Source organism: Odocoileus virginianus, chromosome 2 (genome assembly GCF_023699985.2).
Source record: "Odocoileus virginianus isolate 20LAN1187 ecotype Illinois chromosome 2, Ovbor_1.2, whole genome shotgun sequence".
NCBI lineage: Eukaryota > Metazoa > Chordata > Mammalia > Artiodactyla > Cervidae > Odocoileus > Odocoileus virginianus.
Genome location: NC_069675.1, coordinates 95,908,457 through 95,935,524, shown reverse-complemented (window position 1 = coordinate 95,935,524; position 27,068 = coordinate 95,908,457). Strand labels below are relative to the sequence as shown.

General features: G+C 55.8%; 1 protein-coding gene across 1 annotated transcript in view; it reads right to left on the bottom strand.

Moving 5' to 3' along the window:
* Nucleotides 1-764: 764 nt before the first annotated feature.
* Nucleotides 765-27,068, bottom strand: part of HMCN2 (hemicentin 2) — a 175,131-nt gene continuing 148,827 nt past the window's right edge. Inside the window, exons 78-98 of the mRNA XM_070454654.1 lie at nt 26,862-26,969; nt 26,511-26,645; nt 26,016-26,150; nt 25,276-25,466; nt 23,412-23,625; nt 22,107-22,241; nt 20,723-20,913; nt 19,072-19,153; nt 15,258-15,527; nt 11,449-11,598; nt 9,531-9,668; nt 9,289-9,410; nt 8,693-8,930; nt 8,497-8,559; nt 8,262-8,384; nt 7,467-7,601; nt 5,840-5,968; nt 4,992-5,309; nt 3,747-3,866; nt 2,776-2,902; nt 765-1,586 (exon numbers count right to left, since the gene is read on the bottom strand). Of these exons, the coding sequence (XP_070310755.1) occupies nt 1,241-1,586; nt 2,776-2,902; nt 3,747-3,866; nt 4,992-5,309; nt 5,840-5,968; nt 7,467-7,601; nt 8,262-8,384; nt 8,497-8,559; nt 8,693-8,930; nt 9,289-9,410; nt 9,531-9,668; nt 11,449-11,598; nt 15,258-15,527; nt 19,072-19,153; nt 20,723-20,913; nt 22,107-22,241; nt 23,412-23,625; nt 25,276-25,466; nt 26,016-26,150; nt 26,511-26,645; nt 26,862-26,969 (3,470 nt within the window). The 3' untranslated portion in view covers nt 765-1,240. The remainder of the gene's footprint in view (nt 1,587-2,775; nt 2,903-3,746; nt 3,867-4,991; nt 5,310-5,839; nt 5,969-7,466; nt 7,602-8,261; nt 8,385-8,496; nt 8,560-8,692; nt 8,931-9,288; nt 9,411-9,530; nt 9,669-11,448; nt 11,599-15,257; nt 15,528-19,071; nt 19,154-20,722; nt 20,914-22,106; nt 22,242-23,411; nt 23,626-25,275; nt 25,467-26,015; nt 26,151-26,510; nt 26,646-26,861; nt 26,970-27,068) is intronic.

Below are 27,068 nucleotides of genomic sequence, written 5' to 3'. Positions count from 1 at the left end.
TAAATACATCGACTTAAAAGTATTTATGACCTAAAAGTTGAGAGTCATGTTTTATTCGGTGGCAACTTTTAGGACTTCAAGCCTGGTTGGCAGCATCTCAAATTAGCCTGAGAAAACTGCTCAGAGGAGGCAAGGGTAGGAGCCAGATTATACAGAAGTTTTGCAACAAAGGGCAGGTAGGCTGAACATTAAAAGATTTTTGTTAAAGGAAACCACATGTCCCAAGTTAAGGAATGGAGTACTTTTCTATGTATGGGAGGATGCAAGGCTCACTGAACTCAATCCTTTCATGTGCACTTCAGCCACCTGGGGTCAGTTTCCTGTGTTTTTCACATCCTGAGCTTCCTTGGGGCTCACCAGCTCAGACTGGAGGGCTGCAATCACTGACTGTGACAACATTGTTTACTGATATGGCAGGAAACATTTCGTTCCTCAAATACAATTAGCAATTATTTTAAATTAAGCATTACTTTTTGCTACCAGGGATAGCTGCTGTCTGTGTGATACATTTCCTTCTTCATTTAATTATCCCCACAGCCCTGGGTTGGGGGCACTCTCATATTTTCATATTTTTGGCTGAGGAAACTGAGCCCAGAAAGGTGCCAGGGCCACTCTATCCACAAGGAGCCTGGGCTCCATCCACGGGGAGGGCCGTGGTAGCCCCATCTCACCTTGGGACTGGAGCACCAGGACCTAAAGGGTGGTGGTCTCCCTCCCAAAGCCCCTCCTTACCAAAGCAAAATAACCGGAGGAAGAAACCAAACTGGTAAACAAAGACGTTTTTATGGTTTCCGTACACACACCCGGTTCAGGATGACAATGCCAGGTATGGGGGTGGGGGCGGTGACAGCGGCTGCTGCCCCCGCTCCCCTTTAGTGTCTCAGGGCGCTGTGTCCCGGCCCGGGGTCCCCTGAGGCTTGCGGAAAGACCGCATCAGGCTTCATTCACCCCAGCCTGCCTGCTGTCTTCGCCACCTAAGGACAGCGTTTGTCACCTGTCTGCTGGGCTCCACCCCCACGGCGGAGGAAGCTAGGCGAGCTCGGGTGCTCGCTGTCCTGGGGTCAAGGCTGCCTCGCCGGGCCGTGTTTGCTGAAGGTCTCGCTGACGCACGGGGACAGGAGAAGATGACGTCGCTTGCCACAGCTGGTGGCATGGGCCAGGGCACCGCCGGGGGGGGGGGGGGCGGGTCCGGTCCTCTCTAGCCCCCATCCCCGGAGGTCGCTGCCCCTGCCCGCGGCCCTCAGTAGGGGTAGGGGGACACGGCGATGAGCAGGACGAAGACGCTCTGGTGGCGCGGCGCCGCGGCGTGCACGGTGAGCCGGTAGAGGCCGGCGCGGGTGAGCGCGCGGCGCGTGTAGACGGCGCCGTATCCGGCGCGCAGCGGGCGCAGCGCGAAGGGGCTGCGCGGGTCGGGCTCCAGCACGCTGAGCTCCGTGCGGTTGGAGGGGACGCCGGCCTCGGAGAAGGCGGCCAGGCGGGCCACGTCGTGGAGGGCGCGCACGCCCAGGGGCAGCGGGAGCAGCTTGTACTGCAGCGTGGAGGGGCCGCCCGAACTGCAGTCCTGCGAGCAGCGCCGGAAGCATGTCCTGTGGGACAGACAGACAGACCGACTCCGGGTTGCCATCCGCGGGTCCCGGCTGTCCGCATAAACCAGACTCCACCCCAAATTCCAGCAGTTCAGCTGTGAGCTGCCCGACCACCACCTCGCGCGCCTCATGCCTTTACAAGCGTCACTGTTAGCCTATTCTAGAGAGCAGCGAACTGAGGCTTCAAGAAGCCAGAGACCTGCCCCTTCCCACCCAAACAGGTCCCCCATCAGTGATAAGCCCTCTAGGCACTCCAGAACGCCAGAATTGGCTCTGGATTTGCAGCGGGGTAAGGGGGGCTTCTCTCCTAGCTCAATTGGTAAAGAATCTGCCTGTAATGCGGGAGACCCGGGTTTGATCCCTAGCTGGGGAAGAAAGATCCCCTGGAGAAGGAAATGGCAACACACTCCAGTATTCTTGCCTGGAGAAACCCATGGACAGAGGAGCCTGGCGGGCTACAGTCCATGGGCTCGCAAGGAGTCCGACACGACTTAGCGACTAAACCATCACCACCACCAAGGGGGTTCAACCTTGCCAAGGGCGCCCACTCTCTCTCGCCTCTCCACACACCCCCACCCCCCAGCCTAGGCTTCCTGATTAATGCTGTCCCAGGCAGGAGGACACCCAAGATCCTTGCGCTGACAGCTGCAGCTCCTGCCAGCCAAGGTCCCGTCTGCGCATCTTTATGAGTATCTGTAGCCACAGTGAGAGGCCTGGAGGAACGTGTTTTGTGTTTGTGTGGCTGTGCGTGTTTGAGTCCTCGGGTTTTGTGTGGGGTTCTGGGTGGAGTTTATGCGCCTGCGCGTGTGTTCCTGCATGGATTCACGTGTCCCCACGTGTCCCTGTGTGTGCATCCCCCAGCAGCCCTCCCTCCCAGCGCTCTCCCGGCTCTGGCCTCTCCCTGCGCTCCCTGCTTAGCGGAAGCTGTGCTGTGCAGGAAATGATAACCGTTCAAGTAAGTTCACATCCCAAACGGCTGCAGGAAAAGTGCTTTTCTTGATGGTATTTTGCCCTTGAGCTCAGGAGCCCCGCCCAGGAATTCTGACAGGGTTGACCCTCTGGCCCGAGACAAGGCCTTCCTGGAGGAGGAGGAGTCAGGCTCTCCAGGGGCCAGAGTGCCCCGCTGCCCAGCTCCTGGCAGACCAGCCGCCCCCTACCGCCCCCTATCCCCAGCCAGCCCGGCCCTTACCCGGGGCTGGAGCCCTGCCGGTAGGTGGCGGGGCACGGCGTGTCCACACACTGGTAGCTGCCACGGGTGTTGAAGCACATCTGGCCGGGCCCGCACTCGATGCCGTCCTCCTCACACTCGTTGATGTCTGGGCAGGCAGGTGGGTGAGGAGAGCAGGGTGAAGACATGGGGCAAAGGGGAAAGAGCCCAAGGCAGGAACCAGAGAGGCATGGGGGGGAGCGGTTAGGTGGGAGAGCGATGCCCTCAGAGGACAGCGAGGTGGGCAGCCCCTTGCCCGGTCCCCACCCAGCCTGGCCCTGTAACAGCCCAGCTGGCAGGCCCCTGGCACCTCCCTGTTTCCACAGGTGGGAGCTCCGGGGACCGCTGAACCTGGAGCTGGGGTGGAGAGGCTGAGGGAGACGATGACTGCCCTAGGAACCCGAGAGGCCACGGCTAATGATCCTTCTCTGCACCCCCATCCCCGTGGGAGCCCCACTGTTGCAGAGGCCATTCGGTGACCCCCCATGATAGAGAGTGAGGGATGGAGACTAGCCAAGCAGACACGGGCGTTCCTGCTTCATAGAGAAGCAGCAGCAAGACCCGACCGGCTCCAGAGCACCTCAGGGGAAATGTGCTGGCCTGGGGCTTAGAGGACCTCCCTTCTACTCCTTGCAGCCGCTGCCTTGCTGAGCACGGGCTCTGCGCCCACCCTCCTCATCCAAACATTTATTGGAGGGGCTGTGTGAGCCCCACCTTGCCAGGAGGCTGAGGCACAGAGAGGTGAAGCAAGTTGTCCAGGGACACACAGCCCAGCTGCTTTCAGAGCCTGTCCGCAACAATTTCTTAGCTCCCGCTGGGAATGTGGGTCCCACCCTGGCTCTGGCCACCTGGAGGGGGCAGCACATAGCCCCTCCCTGCCCCTCCGTCACAGGAGATGGGTGGGGGGGCTGGAGAGAGCGCAGACTGGGTGAGAGACGCCCCTTCCTGCTCACCCTGGCAGTTCTTCCCACTGGGGAGGAGGCGGTAGCCTGCGGGGCAGAGGCACTGGTAGCTGCCCTCTGTGTTTTGGCAGGCGTGTTGGCACAGGTTTCTCACGCGGCACTCGTCCAGGTCTGGCCCCAGGGCGGGGTGGGGGGTGTGGGCAGAGAAACACTGAGTCACAGATGCCCAGCTGGCCTCAGGCCTGTCTACTGCCAGGCTTGGGACAAGCCAGGGAGACCTCTGCTTAGGCACCAGTGATTTCTCCCTGCCATGCCCCTTCCCTGGGGGCTCAGGTGGTAAAGTGTCTGCCTACAATGTGGGAGACCCGGGTTCAATCCCTGGGTTGGAAAGATCTCCTAGAGAAGGAAACGGCAACCCACTCCAGTATTCTTGCCTGGGAAGTCCCATGGACGGAGGAGCCTGGTAGGCTACAGTCCATGGGGTTGCAAAGAGTCAGACAGGACTGAGCCACTTCACTTTCAACCTCCCCTGGATGGGGAGGTGGGGAGAGGCCCCAGGGCTCCGCGTGCACCAAGCCATGGGGTGGGGGTGGGGGGCAGACAGCGCTCCCAGGACAGACGGTTCTGTCCAGGCAGTGATGCTGAAACACACCTGCCTTCCAGGCTATCTTCCCCCTTCACCTCTCTGCAGCCCAGCGCCAGTCTGCCTCCACACAAGGGCCCTCTACCTGCATGAGTCTGTAGCGCTCACCTTCCCAGGTCAACCTGGAAGGTTCTCCTTCCCTCCCTGACTGCTTCACCTCTGCGCACCTGGAGGAGGGTTCCTCCAAGTGGGCTCCTGGGAACATTTGCCCTCCCTCTGGGTAATGTGAAAGTGAAAGGCGCTCAGTCGTGTCTGACTCTTTGCGACCCCATGAACTATATAGTCCATGGAATTCTCCAGGCCAGAATACTGAGTGGGTAGCCTTTCCCTCCTCCAGGGGATCTTCCCCACCCAGGGATTGAACCCAGGTCTCCCATATTGCTGGCGGATTCTTTACCAGCTGAGCCACAGGGGTAAAGTAGTCCTGAAGTCAAATGGTTTGGAAAACGCTCCACCCACTTTGGAAGCCCCTTGCCCATTGGCACAGCCGGGGTTCCGAGAAATCATGTAGTGAGGGGGCAGCCATCTGCCTGCCTTGCCCAGCCCACTCGCCGGTGAACCCTGGGTTTCTGAACACGGGTGTGGTGCCCACACGCCCAGCCCGGGGGCCTGAGACAGCACAGCGGGGTGTGTCCCACGGGGCTCGACCTTACCCATGCAGACGCCGTTCTGCCGGATGAAGCCAGGCGGGCACCAGGCCCGGCCCACACTCAGGGCTCTGGGGCCCGGTTGGAGGGAGACCCAGGCGTGGTAGGACCCCCCAGGCTTGGGGGCACGGGCCCGCAGCCAGGCCACCAGGAGGTCCCGGTGGCTGACGGTGGTCACATTTGGTCCACTGCGCTCCAGCGGGGTGCAAGTCTTGCCGTCACGGAGGAGAGCCTGGCCCGGCGGGCACAGGCAGCGGAAGCCGCCCTGGAGGTTGTGGCATTGGTAGGCGCAGGGCTCGGGCAGCTGCAGGCACTCGTTGATATCTGGGGGGAGCAGGGCCAGGCCGGGTGCCCCGGCGGCTCAGAGTTGTGCTCCTCTGCCTGGCTCCGGCCATCTCTCTTGCCCTCCAGCCTTTCCCAGAATCCAGCTGCCTCACCCCCTGCACACCAGCCTGCCACTAAGCCCTCCCTCTCCGCACCCCCAGCCTCCTATCCCGTTCCAGGATCTACAGCTCCGAGAGGTTCCCATCTCCCCCAGCCCTGAGCCCCAGACCCAAGGTCCCTCAATGCTCCTCCCTTCAGCCTCCAGGCTCATTCTTGACAAAGCTTCTCTGAGACCCACCCACATCTCACCACCCTCCTCCCCCTCCTAGGCCCCCAGGGAAGGTGACCTTGCTGGGCACGGGGTGGGAAACAGCAGGCGAAGCACAGATCAGGCACGTGCTGGGCGCACAGTTGGTCTTGGCAGCTATTTCTGTTCACTGAACTCAGTGTCATCCTTGTTAAGACAGCTCCCTGCCCGTGAGCTGGGGGTGCTGACCAGGGTCCCAGCGAGGGGATAGTTCTCCCGGTACCTAGACAGGGCAGGCCAGGGCCCTGGACCCGGTAGCCCCTGGGGCAGCCACAGCGGTGTCCGCCTGGGATGTTCTCACAAATCTGGTTGTAGTGACACTTGTCCGTCTGCTCCAGACACTCGTCCACATCTGGAAAGGCAGGAGCAAGGGTGGGTGGGGTTGGGGGGGGGGGGGGGTTGCTGAGCCCAGAGCCCCTCCCCCAGGACACATCACGCCTCTCAGCATCTGGGCCTCATCCCTGTCTCCTTCTTCAACTTCAGTGCCAGTAGGTGGAATGCCAGCCTTTGCAACCACTACTTTTAATTATACCAGCTTTGGAGGGTAAGAAGGGTCTGGGTTCAAAGGAAGGAAGGGGCTTAAAAGGTGGACTCTGGAGGCACGGGGCTTCTCTGGTGACTCCGACAGTGAAGAATCTGCCTCCAATGCAGGAGACCAAGGTTGCATCCCTGGATGGGGAAGATGCCCTGGAGAAAGGATGGCAACCTACTCCAGTACTCTTGCCTGGGAAATCCCATTGCCTGGCGGGCCGGCTACAGTCCATGGGGGTCACAAAGAGTCAGACACGACTGAGTTGCTTAATGCTTTTGGAGGCAAAGCCCCAGGTTTGGACTGAAATCTGCCATGTCTCTGGATCCTTGAGTCAGGAACTTCCCCACCCCGAGCCTCAGTTTCCTCATCTGTAAAAAGGGGTCACGACAGGACTCTTTCATGGAGTCACGGGGAGAAAACTGGCTCATGCATGTGAAGGGTTTAGGACCCTGGTGAATGGGCAGAGCTCAAAATTCGGTGAGAAAGAAGGAAGGGAGGGCAGGAAGAAGACAGGAGGCAGGGGAGTCCTACAGACAGTCACCGAAATGGAGTGACTGCCTCTTCTGGGTCCAAATTGACCACGCTCTCCCCACTCACTGATGGCCTCTCTCAGAGGAACCAGAAAGAAAGAAAGAAAGATAGTGAAGTCGCTCAGTCGTGTCTGACTCTTTGCGACCCCACAGACTGTAGCCCACCAGGCTCCTCCATCCATGGGATTTTCCAGGCAAGAGTACTGGAGTGGGTTGCCATTTCCTTCTCCAGGGGATCTTCCTGACCCAGGGATTGAACCTGGGTCTGCAGCATTGCAGGCAGATGCTTTCACCACTAGGGAAGCCCAAGGACCCACCGTCATGAAAGCCTAGAATGCTAGGACGGAAGGACCCTAGAAGTCACGTATCCAGGGCTGGCACCTAGGTTTCATTTCGAAGGGCAGCTGCAGTAGTCACTGTGGCTGGAGAAGCTGTGTCAAGAAGGATGCTGAGGCTGCACCACGCCCAGCATGGTCCAGCATCTCCCGTCAGGGGAGATGGTAGCAGAAGTAGCCTGTGTTTGCCATCCCTGACCTGGCCCCCCTTCATCAGGCAGACAGATGACAAACTTGGGGCCCACAAAGGAGAAGGGCGCTTGCCAAGGGTACTTGGACCTCCTGTGCCCAGCTCAGGCCTCCTCCCTGGCCTCTCTGGGCTCCTTCTGCCAAGAAGACTTCCAGCTTCCCTGAAGGCCCAGCGTCCCAGAGACACACGACAGGCCCTCTGCTGCACCCTGGCCACCACTGGGCTCCCAGGAGCAGGACGGTTCAGCCCCCTGCTCTGATCACCTTCACAACTGGCTCCATCGGCGGCCACCCGGAAGCCAGGCCTGCAGTCGGGCAGGCAGTGGTAGGACCCCAGCAGGTTCACACAGTGCTGATCCTCTTGGCAAAGGTCGGCCTCCCACGCACACTCGTCCACATCTGGGGGCGGGGGAGCGGGGCGCATGAACACTTGTCCCCAGGCCCAGCCCACCCACCCACACAGGCTTTGTCCCCAGGCCCAGACGCCCCTGGCACGAAGGTCCCCGGCCCTCCTGCTAGCGCTGGCCATCGTCTCAACACTCCCAGGAGCACACAGGCCACCCCAAGGGGCCCTGGGCCTTGGCCTGTGGCATCTGAAGTGAGGCTGCAGACAGCACCCTTTGGATGCCCCGAAGACACCCAGCAATGCCAGGCCCCACTGGTGGGATGGAAGGCACAGGCAGGGCATCAGTGTCTAGACTGCAGCTCACGGTCAGGTTTGTCGTCCAGCAGCTTTGATAAGGGGGCAAGTAGAACAGGAGGGGACAGGCGGGTGTCAGCTCACTTCCAGTTGACCAGAAATGCCCACCGAGGCTTCTCGGGGTGTGCATGCTGTGAGCACGTGTATATCTTTGAGGAGCCCCCTCACCCCCAAGTACTTGAGCCTCCCAGCGCTGAGGCCCTCAAAACAGCAAGGTCTCCGTGAGAACAGGGCATTGGAACCCCTCGGCTCATGTCCCTTTAGGGGTGTGCCCCCTGGCCCGGGGTCCAAGCCCGGAATCTCCCTGCGCGCCCCTGGGCCAGATCCCCGGCGAGCCTCTCCCCAGGGGGCCCGCTCACCTCTGCAGGTCCTTCCGTCCCTGGCCAGGGCGAATCCAGTGGGGCAAGAGCAGGAGAAGTGGCCGGGCGCGTTGTGGCAGGAGTGGGAGCAGGGCCGGGGACGGTCGGAGCACTCGTCCCTGTCTGCGGGGAGGGGGGAGGTCTGGCGGTGCGTGCTCCCAGGCCCTCCCGCCAGCTCGCCCTTCCTAGGCCAGGAGGCCTCCCTCATCCGTGCCGGGGCAGGGAGGGTGCTCACCCACACAGAACTCTCCCTGGGCGTCCAGCTCAAAGCCCTCTGGGCAGCCGACCTCATTCTCTTCTGCAAGGCAAAGGGGATGGGCCCTGAGTTCACGCGGGCCCCAGTGCCCAAGGTGCCTGGTGAGAGACGGCGCAGCCTCATCTGGGGGCCCTGGCTGGGGCCATGGGAGCTGGGGAGACGGACAGGGCCTCACCAGCTTGCAGGGCCGTGTCGAGTTGGAAGCGCAGGGCCTCGGCCTTGGGGTTGAAGGCCGAGCTGATAGCGGAGGCCCGCAGGTGCTGCACCAGCTGGGGCTGGGGGCCCTGGGCCGCGCTGTACCGGATGCTGTTGTTGCAGCGTAGGAACGAGCGGAGGCTGTCCTGCAGGAAGCTCTGCGTGGAGCCCACGAAGAGCCGGCCGGGCCCCGTCTGCACGTACCGCTCCTGGAAGTCCTGGGCAGGGTGGGGGGTGGGGGAACAAGGACATCAGGGTACCAACTTCCAAGGGGCGAGGGACCCTGTCCTTGACTGGGGATGTGGGCTTGGTGGGCCTTTCAGCTCTGCTTCCAACCAGCTGGGCTCCCTCGGGCTGTCGGGGAAGCTGGACCCAGAGCATCCTCCCACTGGGGGCTGGTCCTCCTCTAAGTCAGGCCAGGCCAGGCCCAGACCCTGCTGGGAGGCCAGGAAAGAAAGGGCCTCAGCTGCTTGGGGCAACAGTGGCGGGGGTGGGGGGCATTGGGGCAGGACCTCCCACTCTCTCTCACCCACCCCACCTGCACACCCCAGGGCTCGCCACCCCCCCACCCCCCACCTGCACTTGCAGATCTGCGTCCGCTAGGCTCTCAGGGATGTTGCCATTGACCACCATGTCGAGGAGCAGGAGGCCATTGGGATCCAGGCCCCGGGCCACCTGGGTCATTGTGAGCAGCTCCCCTGCAACCCACCCCACCCCCCAAGGCTGGAGTCACCAAAGGGGAGAGGCCCAGGGCTCAGACCTCAGCCCCACCTGGCCCACCTCGGGGGAGACCACCTCCCCCCCAGCCCCACGCTTACCTGTGGCAAACTCCACATGCGACTCCTGCTGGAAGCTGCCACCCGTCAGGGAGTGGCCGTTCAGGGCGTCTCCACTCTCTCCGGCCAGGGCCCAGTAGATGGGGGCGATGGTGACTACGAGCACCCGCATCAGAGGCCCTGGATGGGTGGACACAGAGGCTGGATCCTAAGGGCAGAGGCTCTCCTGCTCAAGGTCCCTCTGTGGCTCCCTATTGCCCCAATAAGAGAGATCGGTCCCTTTCCCCCCACCGCCCAGGCCCAGCCTCATGATTACCTGGGCCAGAACCTGGGAAGTGGTGAAGACAATATCCACTAATCCAATGGACTAGTTGTGAAAATTAGCAAAATATATTTATGCAGAGGAGTCCATTTAGTATTCAACTGAGTTCAATAAATACTGAGGGCTACTGGGTCACCACAGAGCCCAGAAATGTACAGACCATCACTGTATACATGCTGGACCAAGGTGAAAATTAACCAAGTCTCCTAACTTGTAGACACCTTCCATAACAGCCTGGGAGACACAGAACCACTGACTTGGAAAAAGGAGCAACCCCGCCACCACCACCACCAAAAAAAATGTCCTGGACAGGGATTCTCAGATCTCCCATGAAGCTCAGCCTCTGCTTGGGGCAGGTGGGATCTGGGACTGGGGGGAGGGGGATCCCTGCTGGCTTGGGGCCAGGGATGGTCCAGCTTCTTGGCCAAACTGCTGGCTCAGAAGAGGCGCGAGAGGGCTGATGTTCACAGGAGCCAGCCGGGCCCCCGTGCCTGGGAGCAGAATCTTCCTGGCCTCTGTGTCTCTGCTTCTGCTAAACAGAGCCTGAGTGCCTGGCCTGGGGCCAGAGGCTTCTCCATGGCTCCTGCTCCTGCAGCTGGAAGAAAAGCAGCCGCATCTGGGCAGCGTCTCACTTGCTGTCTACTGACAGCAGCCTGGAGTGACCCCCTGCAGCCCCACCCCATACCCCCCAGCCAGGGCTGACACAGTCTGTGGTCAAGGGCAGTGCTGGAGGGGCTGCTCGTAGCAAAACCCCTTTCAGCACAACCCTCTCCCTCCTCTGGACCCCCATGAGGGGATGTAGGAGCCCCTGGGCTGGGTGAGATGGTAGGGTCTGTTACAGCAGCGTTTATAATGTCTCTCCAGAACATTCCATCTGCGTGCGTGCCTGCTAAGCTGCTTTGGTCGTGTCCCACTCTTTGTGACCCTATGGACTGTAACCCGCCAGCCGCCCCTGTCTGTGGGGTTTCCTGGGCAAGAATACTGGAGTGGGTTGCCATGCCCTCGTCCAGGGGATCTTCCTGACCCATTGAACCTGCATCTCTTACGCCTCCTGCATTGGAAGGTGGGGTCTTCGCACCAGAATCACCTGGGAAGCCCATTTGCTTAGAACACACTATTTTATGAATCTGTTTGAGAGTTGACATTTCTTGATTCTCCAGGCCTTCTAGATAATTTTATTCTCCACTTTCCCCATGTCTGTCCCCTCCATCCTGAATTCCTTACTCCTTACTGATGACTTCCCTTGGCTTCCCTAGAAGCTCTTGCCTTAACAGTGGAGAAAACCTCCCACAGCAATCAGTGGTGGCAAAAAGTCACGATCTGCCCTTGCATTCATATAAACCTGGTCATGTCACACTCTCTCAGGCTGATTTTTTAAAAAAATATATCTGGCTGCACTAGGTCTTAGTTGCAGCATCCAGGATCTAGTTCCCTGACCAGGGATTGAACTCCGGCCCCCTGCATTGGGGGCATGGGGTCTTAGCCACTGGGCCACCGGACAAGTCCCCCTGGGGCTGATTTTAAATGCAGTTGTTTTGTTTGGCTTGGGGCTGCGGGGTGGGGAGGAAGTGGTCCGCACCTCCACCCACTTTGGTTTGGATTCAGTTGGAGTCAGAGCATCCTCTGGCCCCCACTCACCCACACTCGCGGGGATGTGGCTGATGCTGCTGCGGATGGTGGTGACCCCGGAACGTGCCTCCTGTTGCACGCTGGTGTTGAGGATGGCTGCGCCAAATTTCTGGCCGTTGATCACCCCGATCATGCTGCCTCGGCTCCCCCGGGGCTCCCCTGTGAGGAAGGAAGAGAACAAGAAGGACACTATCCACCTCTGTGCCCTCAAGGCTATGTGGGCGCTGTTGTCCATTTTCCTGGAGTAAACTGAGGCTCAGAGAGAGGCAGGAACTTGCTCAAGGACACACAGCTCATGGGTGATGAATTTAACACCTAGACAATTCTGGCTTTGAGAGAGACAGGGGGCATTTAAGAGGAAGCCCCTGAAGAGGTGGTGCCAGCTTTTCATTCTCACACCTTCTTGAAAAGCTGGGCAAGTTAGGCCCTCATGCCACCCTGGAGTTGGCTCCTCTATAAAATGAGGAGGTGGGACCGCAGATGTGCCAGATACCTGTTGGGTTCTGAAATGCCAGGTGATGGGGGGTGGTGGACTGGTACACTGGAGGAGCCAGGGTGGAGAGGCAGGGCACCAAGCCAGGAACTAAATGCCGCCACCTGAACACCTCCCATTCCATCAGTGTAGTGCTGGCTCCAGCCACCCTGCTGCTGGCCCCGCTGGGATGGGCTGGGTTTCTAGCAGCCGCCAGGCAGTCTGCTAGCAGACGCTCTTGAGCACTAATCAAATGGACGATACGGGCACAGGGGGGTGCTTCCTCTGCCTAATGGGCCAGCTGTCTCGTCTGGACAGATGGCATTCCAGGGGGCAAGAGAACAGAAGCTAGCCTGACTCTCTGCTCACCAACCCTCTGGGGAAATTAACAAGAAATTGCCAATGATCTGTCGAAAAACTAACATAAAACACTCAACTGCCAAGATCCTAAGTGGGTAAATCAGGGGGCTGGTTGATTTTGGACTCCAGGAAGCAGTGCCATTGCCTGCTGGGGTTTGATGAGATTTGATGCCCATCTGGGATGTCTCCTGTCAATATCCGCAGCTCGGGTTTATCGGGGGAATAGGGAAAGGCCGTGAACCTAACCCTGGCCTTGTAATAAGGGGGCAAGGAAGGAATTGGGAGCAGCAGGTAAAAAGGCAGCAGTATGACCCTGGCAGCTGCAGAAGGGGACAGAGACTGGAGGCCAGGGATGACAAGCCACTGTCAGCTTTCTCAGATGTGGGGTGACTCGGCAGCTTCTTGTCCCCCATGAGCCAGGGTGCTCCCCCAGACTGATGGGAAAGGAGGGAGAGGGGTAGGGAGCCTCAAAGCCTTTGGACATCTTTTACCTAGCAATGTTCCCTTGAAGGAATGTATCCTAGAGAAATATTCAGGCCAGTACACAAAGATGTGCGCTACATGATGGTTGTCAGAGGGGAAACTGGAAAAGAAAAACCTGTTGCTTGTTTAACGAAGCCAACAGCGATTATATTTTAAAAATGGGACTTCCCTGGTGGTCTTGTGGTTAAGACTCAGCACCCCCAACTCAGGCAGCATGGGTTCAATCGCTAATAAAGGAAGATCTCACTGCCTTGTGGTGCAGCCAAAAAAATTTTTTTCTATTAAAAATAAAAATGTCCCTATGAAATGATATGAAACCATCACAGAAGGTGTGGACTAGGCTTACTGTCATGGAATATTTTCCGTAATAGAGTAAGAAAGATGGCTGGTTGTAAACACAACTTGTACATTTGTACTCATTTGTAAAAAGAAAAAATATATATATCTCTTTACATTCAGAGAAAAGGGTATAAATATACACCCCCAAATATTACCTGAGCTATTCCTGATAACTGAATGATCAGAGATAATTGATCACTATTTTTATCTTCATGGATTTTAAAAAATTTTCTGGCCCTTCTATGGTTAACATATACGAGTTAATATAATAATAAAAATTAGTTGTTTCCATTAAAAAAGTAAGGAAGCTGTTAGGGATTGAACTGTGTCCTCCTAAAAGGATGTGTTGAAGCCCTAATCCTCAGTACCTGAGCGTGTGGTCTTATTTGAAGATAAGGTCTGTACAGAGGTAACCAAGTTAACATGAGGTCAGGAAAGTGGGCCCTAATCTGATATGACTGGGGTTCGTATATAAAGGGGAAAGACATGAGCACAGGAGGAATGCCACATGGTCATGGAGGCAGAGACCAAAGTGATGTTTCTACAACCAAGGAGGTCTAACGACTGTCACCAGGGTCTTCCCTGGTGGTCCGGTGGATCAAACTCTGCACTTCCTTTGTGGGGGCCTTGGGTTTGATCCCTGGTCAAGGAATAAGATACTGCATGCCATATGGTGTGGCCAAAAAATAAACATCAAAATAAAGACTGCCAGCAAACCACCAGAAGCTAGAGGAGACGGCTGGATAGATTCTCTATTACAGGTTTTGGAAGTAACCAACTGTGTTGACACCTTGATCTTAGATTTCTACCCTCCTGCAAGATTATACATTTCTGTTGCTTCAGGCCACCTGGTTTGAGCTATTTTGTTATGGCAGCCACAGGAAACTAACCCAGAGGCCATGTGAAGAGCTCTGTGAAGAGCTCTGTGGTTTGGGGTGGGAGCTTTTCGACAGGACAGGGTAAGAACTGAAATAAAGGGAAGGTCTGCTCAGACCTACAGTTGCTCTAGAGACAGCATCTGTGGCCGGGAGTCTGAGAACCACTGGGTTTTCAGAACTGCATGTGTCCATGTTCTGTCCCTGCCTGCAGGAGATGAGGAAACCAAAAAGGCCAGAAAGGGTCCCACTGTTGGTTGGCAGTGGGTTTCAAGTGGGTTTTAAAGTGGCCAAGTGTCGATTCCCAATCCAAGTCAGTGCAGAGATGCTGCATGGAGAAATGCTCTGTGGAGAAGGGATCTGATGTCGTGGGTGGTGATAGATTAGTGATGTCTGCCATGGACAGGGACAGAGTCACAGAGCCACAAATATGGAGTGTCTCCTACAGATGCACAGAAAGAATATATTTTGTGACTTTCCTTTATGCAATCTCAGTCATTTTAGTGCAGTTTCTCAGCATAGTCCTTTACCAAATTTTAAAGTTTGATCTGACCCAAAGGAAAAGGAAGCTGACTTGAGGAGACCTGAGATGTCAGGGTTTAGCATCACCAGGAGGCAGCATCCATTACTGACCACCTACCATGGCCGGGCAGAGCTCAGGGCAACACCAATTCACAGACTTCACCACAACCCCCAAGGTGGGTACTGTGGACACCCTTGCTTCACTCCTTCACATTATAGGATTGTGCGTGCCCAAAGGGGCTTCCCAGGTGGCTCAATGGGTAAAGAACCCGCCTGGCAATGCAGGAGATGCAGGCAGATGCAGGTTTGATCACCGGGTCAGGAAGAATCCCCCGGGGGAGGGCATGGCAGCTCACTTCAGTATTCTTGCCTGGAGAATCCCCATGGACAGAGGAGCCTGGCGGGCTACAGTCTGTAGGATCGCAAGATACAACTGAAGCGACTGAGCATGCACACGCTCAGTCCTTTGTGTCCAAACGAAGGACACCAGTCTGTACCAGCTAAGCTGGAAGGGCCAGGATCCAAGAGGAGCGGCAAGCACTCAGCATTTCAGAGCCTCAGTTTCCCCAGGTGTAAACGGCAAGGTAGACAAGATGACCTCTTAAGGCCCTCTGGGCTGGTTCATTCTAAGTCTGTGACTCCAAGCAAAGAGGAGTCAGGGAGTTGACAGGACACTGAGTCAGGAGCCCCCCAAGCAACACACAGATCCCCGTCGGGCAGAGGATCCCACCCCCATCCATGAAGATCTGGGCAGGGGCGCCCCATACCTCTCACGGCCAGGAACGCCCGAGCCGTGGCAGAGCCCAGGAGGTTGTGAGCAACGCACTCATACGGGCCTGCATCTCTGGCCTCCACTCGCTCCAGCCACAGGCTCCCGTCTGTCAGGGTCTGGAGCCGCCGGCTGGCCCGCACGGGCTGGCCCGCTCGCAACCACTCCACCGTGGGCACTGGCTCTCCGGAGGCCTGGCACCGCAGGGCCACGGAATCCCCGGATCTCACTGTCACGTCCTGGGGCTTCACCTGGAACACCGGGGCACCTGCAGGAGGCCCAGGACAGCTTTCAGGAACACTTCAGTTGTGTTTGCACACAGCCTGAGTGCGCAGATACTGAAGGTTCAGTTCTAGACCACCGCAACAAAGCCAGGATGACAATAAAACAAATCACGTGAACTTTTTGGTTTCCTAGTGCGTACAGAAAGTATGTTTAGGGAATTTCCTGGCAGCTCAGCAGTTCAGACTCCGCACTTCCACTGCAGGGTGCATGGCTTTGATCCCTGGTCAGAGAATTTAAGATCCCACATGCCATGTGGTGCGGACAAAAAAAAATAAGGAGAAGGGAAAAAAAAGTACGTTTACACTATATACTGTAGTCTATTAAGTGCGCAATAGCATTATGCCAAAGCGTACAATCTATATATCTTAATTTCAAAATAATTGATGACTAAAAATGCTGACCATCATCTGAGTCTTCAGTGAGTCACAATCTTTTTGGTGGGAGGGTTTGAATTAGTTCGAGAGTTATCAAAATATGACACAGAGATCCTAAGTGAGCCAATGCTGTTGGGAAAATGGTGCCAGCAGACTTGCTAGACGTAGGGCTGCCACAAGCCTTCAGTTTGTAAAAAAGTGCAGTATTTTCAAAGTGCAATAAAGAGGAGCACAATAAAACGGGTGTGCCTGTATTCAAGTGACCGGTATTCATTCAGACAGACTAGAAAACCCAGAGGCAAAGGATCCTCCCACCCCAATACTCGTTTCAGAGTGTTTCCTTCTTGACAGTGTTTCCTTATGGGAATGTGATCAGATCGCCCTTTCTCTTTCTTCTTCCTTAATTCTATAATAGGTCACAAGGACCTTTCATGGCATTCAATATTCATCTTTAGTGACCACTTGGTGTTCCACTGTTTGGGCAGGTTACAATTTGCTGAACTGGGTCCCTATTAGTGGACATTTAGCTTGTTTCCAGTGAAGCCCTGACGTCTGCTAGAAGTGCCTCTGCTTGACACCTGGGTACCTGGCAGACGTGGACTCTGTTACCCACAGGTGAGTGCTTGTCACTGAGTCACGCCCTGATCCTCAGGTTTCGCCTCTGAAGATAATCATTCCTGTCTCCTCACTACTACGGACCCCCCAGAACGGCTAGAATGAAAAGGATGGAAGATGCCCAGTGCAGGTGAGGCCCAGCCAGACTCTCGCCCTGCAGGGGGGACGCGTGTCATCACCGCAGAAACCGTTTGCCAGCGTATTCGTTTCCTGTGGCTGCTGAAACAAATGGCCACAGACTTGATGGTTTAAAGCAGCAAAAATTTGTTCTCACACAGTTCTGGAGGCCAGAAGTCCCAGGTCAATCGTTTCTCGGGGCTAAAGTCAAAGCGCTGTGCTTCCAGGGCTCCGGGGGAGGAGCCGCTCCTCGCCTCTTACAGCTGTCGGGGGGCTTCTAGCAATCTGCAGCTCAACTCCCGTGGCCGAATCACTGCATTGTCTACCTACACCCTAACAGCTGATTCCCCCCTCTTGCTTCCCGCGTCTCTGTGTGTGTGTCTCCTTCTAACGCCCCTCTGCTTCTCTCTTAAAGAACACTTGCTAGCATTCAGAGCTCAGCAAGACAATCCAAGACAACCTCTTTATCTCAAGATCCTTAACTCAATTGCATCTGCAAAGATTCTTTTTCCAAGTAAGATAATATTATATGGGAAAAGGATCCGACAAAGAAGAGGTACACATATGTGTATAACTGCATCACTTTGCTCTACATCTCAGATGAACACAACACTATCAATCAACTGTATTCCAATATAAAGTAAAAAGTAAATTAAAAAAATAGAAATCACAAGTCCTGGAGACTAGGATGTGGCCGCATCTTTGGGAGCCACGCGTAGCCTCCCGCAGCCAGTACGGCAATTCCGCTCTCGTGTGTGAATTTTGTCACTTGAAAACCTGTGGGAACTTCCCTGGAGGTCCAGTGGTTAAGACTCCATGCTTCCAGTGTAGGGGGCATGGGTTCGATCCCTGCTCAGGGAGCCAGGATCCCACATGCCACGCAGTGAGGACAGGAAAAAATTGTGTAAAAACCATATAACATAAAATTTACCATCGTACTCGTTTTTAAGGACACCGTTGTCGTGTTGAGTGTATTTGCGTTTCATGCAACTGTCACCACCATTCACCCGCAGAACTTCTTCATTTTGCCAAACTGAAACTCTGTATCCATTAAACACTAAATCCACATGCCTCGCACCCAGCCCTTGGCCCCCACCGTCTTAACTTCCCATTTCTATGAATCTGATTACTCTAGGGACCTCATACAGTTAGAAGTTTATAGTATCTGTCTCTTTGTGACTGGATTATTTCATTTAACGTAATGTCCTCCAGGTCCATCCGTGCCATAGCATGTGACAGAGTTTCCTTCTTTTTTAAGGGTGGGGCGCTCTTAATATGAATGGGTGGATTTTATGGTATATAAATTGTGTGTCAATAAAGCTACATTTTTTTAAAAGGCGAAGCCCTGGACGGTGATTCTCTTGGGAAGGGGGTAGTGACCGGAAGGCGGCGTGATGTGGGGAGGGTCTGGGAGCTGACACCGCTGTTTTTGGATCATGTGATGAAATTTCACGAGGTGTCCTCTTGCAACATGTACCCTTCTCCTTGACTGTTAATCAACACAGAGTATCATTAAAAATCCCTGTTTATTTCTGTTTTGTAAGTAAGTTCATTTGTACCATATTTTTCTGACTCCACATATAAGCAATACCATATGGTATTTGTCTTTCTCTAATTTACTTAATTCATTATGACAAGCTCTAGGCCTGTTCATGTTGCTGCAAATGGCATTATTTCCTTTCAGAGCTGGGGGGAGCGGTAAACTAAGAGATGGGGATTGACATATACACACACTACTGTATATAAAATAGATAACTAACAAGGACCTATTGCATAGCAAAAGGTGCTCCATACTCTATGTGGGATGACCTATATGGGAAAAGAATCTTAAAAAAGGGTGGATATATGTGTATGCATGACTGTTTCACTTTACTGTACAGCAGAAACTAACACATTATATTAATAAATCAACTATATTCCAATAAAAACTTTAAAAAATTTCTATTCAGACTGTTTCATAAGGTTATTTTGAGGCTCACATGGTGCTTTGTTAGTTATAAGCTGCTTGGCAAATTTAGGAGCTGTCATGATCACCTTGGTGACAGTTTTGAGTTCTTTTTTTTTTAACTTTATTTATTTACTCATTTGGCTGTGCCATGTAGCATGTGGGATCTTTGTTGCCCAGCCAGGGATCAAACCCATACCACCTGCATTGGAAGCATGGTGACTTAACTAGCGGACCACCAGGGAAGTCCCTTGAGTTCTGCATAAACAGGTTCCCCTAGGACTCACCAGCCTCTGATTCCCATCCCACGTCGCGGAGACAATTCATGGAACTTCAACTGTGTGTTCTGAGTAAATATTCAGAATGGCCCTCCTGTCCCATCAGACAGCCACAGCCTCAGCACAGCTGCCCCCGGAGGACCCCTGTCACCTGGTGCCCCCCACCCAGGGCCCAAGAAAGGCGGGCCCGAGACTTACTCTGCAGCGCAAGGACCACCACTTTCTCCACAGCGCCCAGCTCGTTCTCTGCCAGGCACTGGTACTGTCCTGCGTCATCCACCTGTGGGGGGCGCAGGAGGGGGCGTGGCGTTCAGGAGAGGAGGACGAGGCCGGCAGGGAGCATCTGGGGACAGCTGGACACAGGAAGGGGCCCCTGGAGCAAGGCCCTCCTAACCGGGAAGGAGCTGAGAGCCCAAACCAGCCAGGGACCAGCACATCCCATCAGCAGGGCAGCCACGGCTGCTGCTGAATAGAATCCAGAGAGGAAACTCCTGCCCCTTTCACACCTGCAGCTTAAGGGTGGTGGCAGTTCATGGCTCTAAGTGGAACCATATGCTGCCAATGCATGCTTGAGATCCACCTCTTCTGAATTACGTACATTAAAGTACTATGATGCCACTGCACATTATTAGGGATGCCTTTTAAAAAAATAGTTGGGGCAACACTGAGTTAGACAAGAACAGGTGCAGACACAGAACTGCAGGCTCCTTGGGTGCACAGCTGCAAGGCTTCCGGGGGAGGAGGGAGTGTTTGCAGCACTTCCCGGCCCTGGTGAAAGGGAAGACTTCGTCCTGGGATATCCATGACCACGGCAATGAGGTAACTCAGGAAGAATGCTGGCTCAGATTCATTTCCGAGGGGCAGTACCGCCATGAGACGGAGCTGGGGGCAGCCAAGGCCAGGGTCCACACCCAGAAGATAATTTCCCGGAGGCCGCTCCCAAGGGACTGTAAGCGGGAGGCATGGCATGCAATTAAGAGGGCAGAGTTGGGCATCAGTCCAAGATGAGACCAGCTCTGGGTCCCCTGCTTACCATATTGAACCCATTACTAGTGCATGACTGTGTCTCTGGAGACTCAGTTTCCCCATCTCTGAAATGGGGATGATAGGATTGTTGTAAGCATCAGATGAGCTCATGCTCACTAAGTTCGAGGCACAGTGCCTGGCCCCACACTGTAAATATGCAGGTCACGGAAGCCCTGTTGCTGCTGCCGTAGCTGCCTTGATACTGGTCTGAGACAGGCTCCCAAATGGGTGAGATTAAGGACCTCTAAAGCCAGTCCATGACAGCCCCTAACTGTGGGTTTCTGTGCAACCACTGGGACTTGGGACACAGAAGCAAAGGTGAGCAAGCAGAGACTGCCTCTGAGCTCAAGGCTTTGGAAACAGCGTGGAGTAGGAATCAGGATACCTGGGGTGGGGTCTTGACTCAGGTGCTTACTGACTGGGGGCCTCTCTGACCCACAGTGTCTTCATCTGTAAAATAGTGCATTCTTATCTGCTTACTCTGCTCCATGGGGTGGTTATTGATTATATACATTAGCATTACAGAGAGGCCAGTCACTCTCAGATACCTGGTGTGGATCATCTCACTGATTTCTCACTGCACATCTATGAGGTGGGATGATTATTAGCCCCACTGAATGGATAAGGTAATTGAGGTGCAGAGAAGTGAAGCCATTGGCTGGAGGTCGCCCTAGTTAGTCGGGGGAGAATCTCAGGGTATGGGCAGGAAAGCGCTTTGAAGACTGTATCAGGTGGTGCCAACCTACTAAACAAGTATCTTGGGCCATCAGACAGAGCGGAGGTTGTCCTGGTGGCCCCAGCCCAGTCCCGGGCCCCGCCTTGCCTCCGTCCTGCGGATGATCAGTGAGCCATTCTGCAGCCGGTGCCGGAGCCGGCTGCCCCGCAGCGGAAGGCCATCTTTGATCCAGTAGATGTCAGGCGCCGGGTCTCCATGGACTGCACAGTCCAGCCGGATGCTACCCCCAACGGGTTCCACCAGGTAGGAAAATGACTCCCCTTGTAGGACAGGGGCCTCTGCGTCAGGTGACATCAGACAGCGGGGTCAGAAAGGAGGTCCCCTTTAGGTTAAGCCTCCCACGAATCCATCCCCAAAGGCCTGCGTGCCAGACCCCAATGACCCACAGAGGCTCCTGCTGGTTCGGCATGGCTGTGTAGTCAATGCATTAGGGATAGCAAACAACTTCCGTGTCATGGGTCAAGTGCACTAGCTTGGCAGTGGCTGCCAGGAACACCGTGCTGAGGATTTGAAACCGAGTGGAAATAGTGCTATGATTGATTAGTGATGCCTGAGACAGGCACAGGCATGGAGAAATGGCATGAATGTCATATACTCATAGAGTACTTTGGAAAACAAGGATGACAGGGTCATTAGGATACCTCTGTTGGACACAACAACACTGAGACGTCTCTGATTCTCATTCCATGCGATGCTTAAACCACTCTTAGCTGCCCTGTGCCGGTTTTCACCCTTGCTGCTTTCCTGAGGTTGAATCTACCAGCAGTAGAGTCCTGTTGCCAGGGGCAGCTCATTCTGTCCATTGGGCCCCACCCTTCCATCCTAAAGCTGAGTCTACAGGTTATGGTGCCGTGAGGGTTACTGGGCTGCTCCTGGGGGAGGAGGGTTGTGGGGGGCAACTGGAAAACTGGTGAGATTCTCACATTGTTGGCCAGGCCCCCAGCCCCCTCCCACACTTACCCTGTCCAGCTAAGGGTAGTGCTGAAGGTCAATGGGTCAGATCTCATTCTACCTGCAGCCGGGGCATCTATGCATGCTAAGTCACTTTAGTCGTGTCTGACTCTGTACAACCCTATGGACTGTAGCCTGTCAGGCTCCTCTGTCCAAGGGCTTCTCCAGGCAAGAATACTGGAGTAGGTAGCCATGGCCTCCTCCAGGGGATCTTCCTGACCCAGGAATTGAACCCTCATCTCCTAGGTCTACCTGCATTGGCAGGCAGGTTCTTTACCATTAGCGCCACCTGGGAAGGCCCAAGACATCTGAGGAGGGTAAAAAGTACTGATGTCGGGGCCTCATCTTTACTGGTCAGGTGAAATCTGGGCCTTGGGGTTTTATGAAGCCCCCCAGGAGATTCCAAAGGCCAACCAGGATGGAGAGGCATTGGTTCAGAGATCAGGAGGCCAGTTTCTTAGAAAAACCACTAGACTGAGTTGGCAGAAGCCTGGAGGAAGACCACGGGGTCGTTGCCTACCCTTCACGTGGACGAAGCTGACCGCCTGCACGCGGCCCACTCTGTTCTCCGCCCAGCAGGTGTAGGTCCCGCTGTCCTCTCTGGTGACTGCCACCCGCTGCAGCGTGCTGCCCCCGTCCTGCTCGGACACCCCTTCTGTGGCAGAGAAAGACGCCCTGTGGAGCTCTGGGCTCAGGGTGCCGGGACCTCCTGCCCGGAACACTTAACTCGGGCCTGGGTATCCGGCAGGTGCTTCATAAAGGCACGAAGTGTCCTTGGACTGGAAGCCTGAGCACGTCAGGCCCGATCATGGCAGGCACAGGCCATGTTAGAGGACGCAGTTGAGGACCTGTCTTTCTCATCTTCCTGTTCACACTGAGTTTGATGAGTGGCCCAGGGTAGGTGTTTGGAGACCTATTAACATGTGACACTTGTAGAGATGATGCCATGATCTACATACAGATAGGTGCTGTGGCCAGCCTTTGATTCCCTGTCATCATTGGACACGGTCCCTACATCGGGCACAAGGCCAAGTGCTACCCTGATGGGCCATTCACTCTGGGCGGGGCCCTGCCGGGCGTGCCTTCTGCGTTAAATCATGCTGCCCTCAGGACCACACAGCTTTCTCCGTTTTAAGACGAAGAGCAGGGTTCACAAAGGCTGAATCTCTTTCCCAAGCTCGCTGCCCAGGAAGCCATGGGGTTGAAGCAAAGCTTTCTGTAGGCGTGCAAACGGGAGCCACACATGTTCCCCAGCACCTGGGCTAGGGGGGTCCGAAAATATCATTTGCAGTGGAGGGGGCTTAGCAATTTATCCATTCAGCAGACACTTACTGAGCACATACTCTATATACCACAGGGTCTGGATAGACCTTGTTGTTGCCCAGTCGCTAAATTGTGTCCGACTCTGCAATCCCATGGACTGAAGCACGCCAGGCCTCCCTGTCGCTCACTATCTCCTGAAGTTTGCCAGGTTCGTGTCCATAGAGTCGGTGATGCTATCCAACCCTTGGGCCTCCCGAAATAGTGCCTGGGGTACAGGTGGGAGGAAAGAGCCCCCCGGGAAAGGAGTTTGCTGAGGGGCTGGGCTGGAGCTTGGTCCCTATTCCCGGCCCAGAGGTCTCCAGAGCCTTTTGTGCAGGTAGCTTCTTGTCGGGTCTGATCTGTGACTGGTCACGCAGGGCCACGTGTGTTTTCCCTGTCCCCATAACGCAGGGCCAAGTCTGGAGACCCAGAACCCACAGGCTGACTGGCACCCTCTTCCCCATCCTCTTCAACCTCCCAGGGTCCCAGGTCCCTGTTCCGCCCGCCCCCAGCAGGCCGAGACCTGTGACCAGCCGGTTGTTGACAGTCCAGCCTATTCGGGGTGTAGGGCTGCCTCGGGCCGCACAGTGAAGCCACAGCCTGTCCCCGAGGCGCAGGCTGCGGTCCCCAGGCAGGGTGGTGAAGACAGGCAGGGCCAGGATGGTGAGATGCACTCTGCGGCGCGCACGGCCCACAGCGTTCTCAGCGGTACAGGTGTAAGTGCCAGCGTCCTGGCTCTGTGGGCAAAGGGAGGGGTCGGCCTGAGAACTGCTCCTGCTCCAGCCAGAATATTCCCTGGGGACCTGCTCCCGGGAAGGTTCCCGTGGACCATGCTGCCCAGACAGGCAAAGTGACTTGCCCCAGTCACACAGCTGGCGAACGGCTTGGCTTCACCATTGTGCCTCCCTGACACCTCCATATGGCCAGGCACTGGTTTTCTTTGGACTGTGCCGTGTGCGGTTCGCAGGATCTTAGTTCCCCACCCAGGGATGGAACCCGTGCCTCCGGCATTGGGAGCATAGGGTCTTAACCACTGGGCCGCCAGGGAAGTCCTGGCTATGCGTTTTGATGAAATAAAAGTTATATTTTAAGGCAGGACAAGAAAAATGAAACATCAGATTCTCTCTCCAAGTCTTTTTGGGCCTCCCCTTCCCCTCACTAAACTGCACTACCCATTAACCAGACCTCCTCAAAGACGGATGTGCCTGCTTGGCCGTAAAGACCAATCTTTTTTCTTTGCTCTGACTTCTTAAAAGAAGAGCATTCTTTCCCAGCTCTCTAAGCGGGTCATGGTGAGTTGCTGCTCACTTTGTACGTGCTTACCTGGAGTATGTGTCTTTGGTGAACTTTATCTAAAATACCAATGTCTCATTTTGATGTACGATTCTTTGTCTTAAAAATATATGTGACTGTGTCCTTGATGTCTAACAGGTCCCCTGGGTTATAATCCTCGGTTGGGCTCAAATTAAATTTCCTTTAAAAAAAAAATCTTCATTTGATTGTTTATTGAATTTTCAGCCTTTATCATCTAGGCCTGACCACACGCTCATAATAGTCACCATTTGCTGACCACCTACTACATGCTCAGGATGGGACCTGAGCTCACCTCATCCATCATCCTGAGGCCAGTCCTTCTCTGAGAGGAGACATCCTGACCGGCATCTCAACAGGGCTCTCCACTGCACATCTGGCTCCCTGTGTGGCAGGATCCCTGCCCCCGAGACCCCCTCTGGTGTGCCCGCCCAGCAGCCAGCTGCCCATCTAACTGGAGAGCGACTTTTTGTCATTATAGAACATGATGCATGCTGATGGGGGAAGGGGGCCCGGGTCCCATCCACGCCCGTGACTCAGGTTGAGAAGAGTAGGGGCAGTTTGGGGACATAAAGTCACTGCCATGCACCCCTCTCCTTCCCTCCCCAGGAACTAGCCACAGAGGTCCTGATCCAAATCTCCATTCTGCCTCTTGGAAACGGCATGTCTTGAACACCTGGGTACACTCTGAACCTTAGTTTCCTCATCTGTTGCTGTTTAGTCACTAAGTCGTGTCTGACTCTGAGACCCTGTGGACTGTAGCCCACCAGGCTCCTCTGTCCATGGGATTTCCCAGGCAAGAACACTGGAGTGGGTTGCCATTTCCTTCTCCAGGGGATCTTCCCCACCCAGGGACTGAACTTGGGTCTCCCGCACTGGCAGGCAGATTCTTTACCACTGAGCCACCAGGGAAGCACTTCCTCGTCTGCAGCAGGGGTGATAATACCTACTTCCCCAGGTTCGAGGATTAAGAAGTGGCGCAGTTCAGCACAGACCATGACACAGGTGCTCAGCAGGTATCTGCTGCTTCCGCTGTCACTATCATCTCCCTCTGCTCCCGGGGGCCAGGCCCTCACCTCCGAGTTTTTCACCAACAGCTCCCCAGAAGGCTGGATGGTGAACTTCCCCTCGGCTCCGGACACAGGCTGGCCATCCTTTTCCCAAGTGATGTTAGGCTTGGGGCTGCCGCTGGCGGTGCAGGGCAAGAGGGCGTGGGCGCCCTCAGTGATGGACAGGTCGGGGAGGCCAGTCTTGATCGCAGGCGGGACTGTGGGGGGAGAGGGAGTCTGCTCGGGGACTGGGACTGGCCTGGGGTGGCTTACCCCTGTCCCAGTGCCCTTGGCACTTGGCACACCCTCAGCCCCTTCTTCCACTTCACCTGCTGGACCCCTCACTGTCCCCTGGTCATAAGCCATTGCCCGTGGTCTGCACAACCTGGGGATTTTCTCGAGTTTGGTGAAGCTGTGACATAGTGACCCCCATTCACACACATGCGCACACAGGGGCTAACACGACAGAAATGGCTGTTGCTACTGCAAAGCCAATGTGAATGAAGAACAACCAGATTCGTTTCCGACGAGAAGCCAGAGGAAGCAGAGAGGACCGGAGTTACTGTCTGAAGCCAGACCTTGGGTGCAAAAATGGGAGCTGTGTTCCTTGAATTCCTTCTAGAACCACCAGCCATGCTGGAATAGGCGTGGATGCAGGGACATGCCCCCCCCTGGGACCAGAGCCAGGCAGAGACCGAAGGGGCTCTCAGGAGTCTCAAAGCCCCTAGCTCACTGGGGTCCACTTTGGTCCCCCTCCCTGGGCCCACCTTGCACCACCAGCCGAGTCTTCCCCACGGCACTGCCTGCGCTGTTCTGGGCGAGGCAGAAATAGTTCCCAGCATCCTCTGGGCTGACGTGGATAATCCGCAGCTGTCCACTGGGTAGGACCTGGGTACCAGCCCCTGGATTTGGTGGGGAGGATGGGAGCCGGTGGCTGGGGCAGCAGGACCCCCAAGGAGGGCTGGAAGGCTGCTTGGGCAGTTTGGTCTGACAAGGCAAGTGACTTGCTGTGGTCACAGGCTGACCGGGGGACAGAGTGAGCCTGGAAGCTGGACCCAGAGCCCTTCTGGGCTATCCCCCTCCTCAGTCCCCCAACCCAGACACCAAGCACTCAGGCAGAATGAAGAGCTCTGGGCTGGTGAGGGAAGACAGGTGGGCAGGAGGTGGGTGCCATGCCCCTGGGCAGGGCGTGGGCTTTCCAGACCTCCCCGCAGGAGTGGGCGGCCCCAGGACAGGAAGGAGGACCCCAAGAGGGGACTCACCTGCAGGCACGCTGAGCCCCTCCTTCTGCCAGGTGATGCTCGGTCGGGGGAGGCCCGAGGCCTCGCAGGGCAGCAGCACCTCCTCCTCGGCCACTGCCCAGACCACACTGGGCAGTGGCTTCACCACGGGGGAGGCTGCAAAGGAACAGGGTGGCAGAGGTCCCTGGGGGCACCTCCAACCGGGGGGTGTCTGAGCACCAGAGACAGAGGCTTCTAAAGGGAACAAGGGCTTCCGGAAACCTCGGAACGGAGGACATAGGCAGGCTGAGTGTTTTCTCCCAGAGAATCCCCTAGCCCTCCACCTGCTCCCCTGCCTCCAGGGCCACAGCTGTCTGGCCCCGGGACGCTTACCTCGCACAGTGAGGACCACGTGCTTGTGGGCGATGCCTGCAGTGTTGCGGGCCGTGCAGGTGTAGCGGCCGGTGTGGATGGGGAGGGCCTGCCCAATCTCCAGGGCCCCTGTGGGTGGGAATGGGGCAGAGAGAGGGATGAGGGGACCCGGAACGGACATCCCAGGGAAGAAGCCGGCTGGGCTCTTACACATCCCACCCTGGTGTC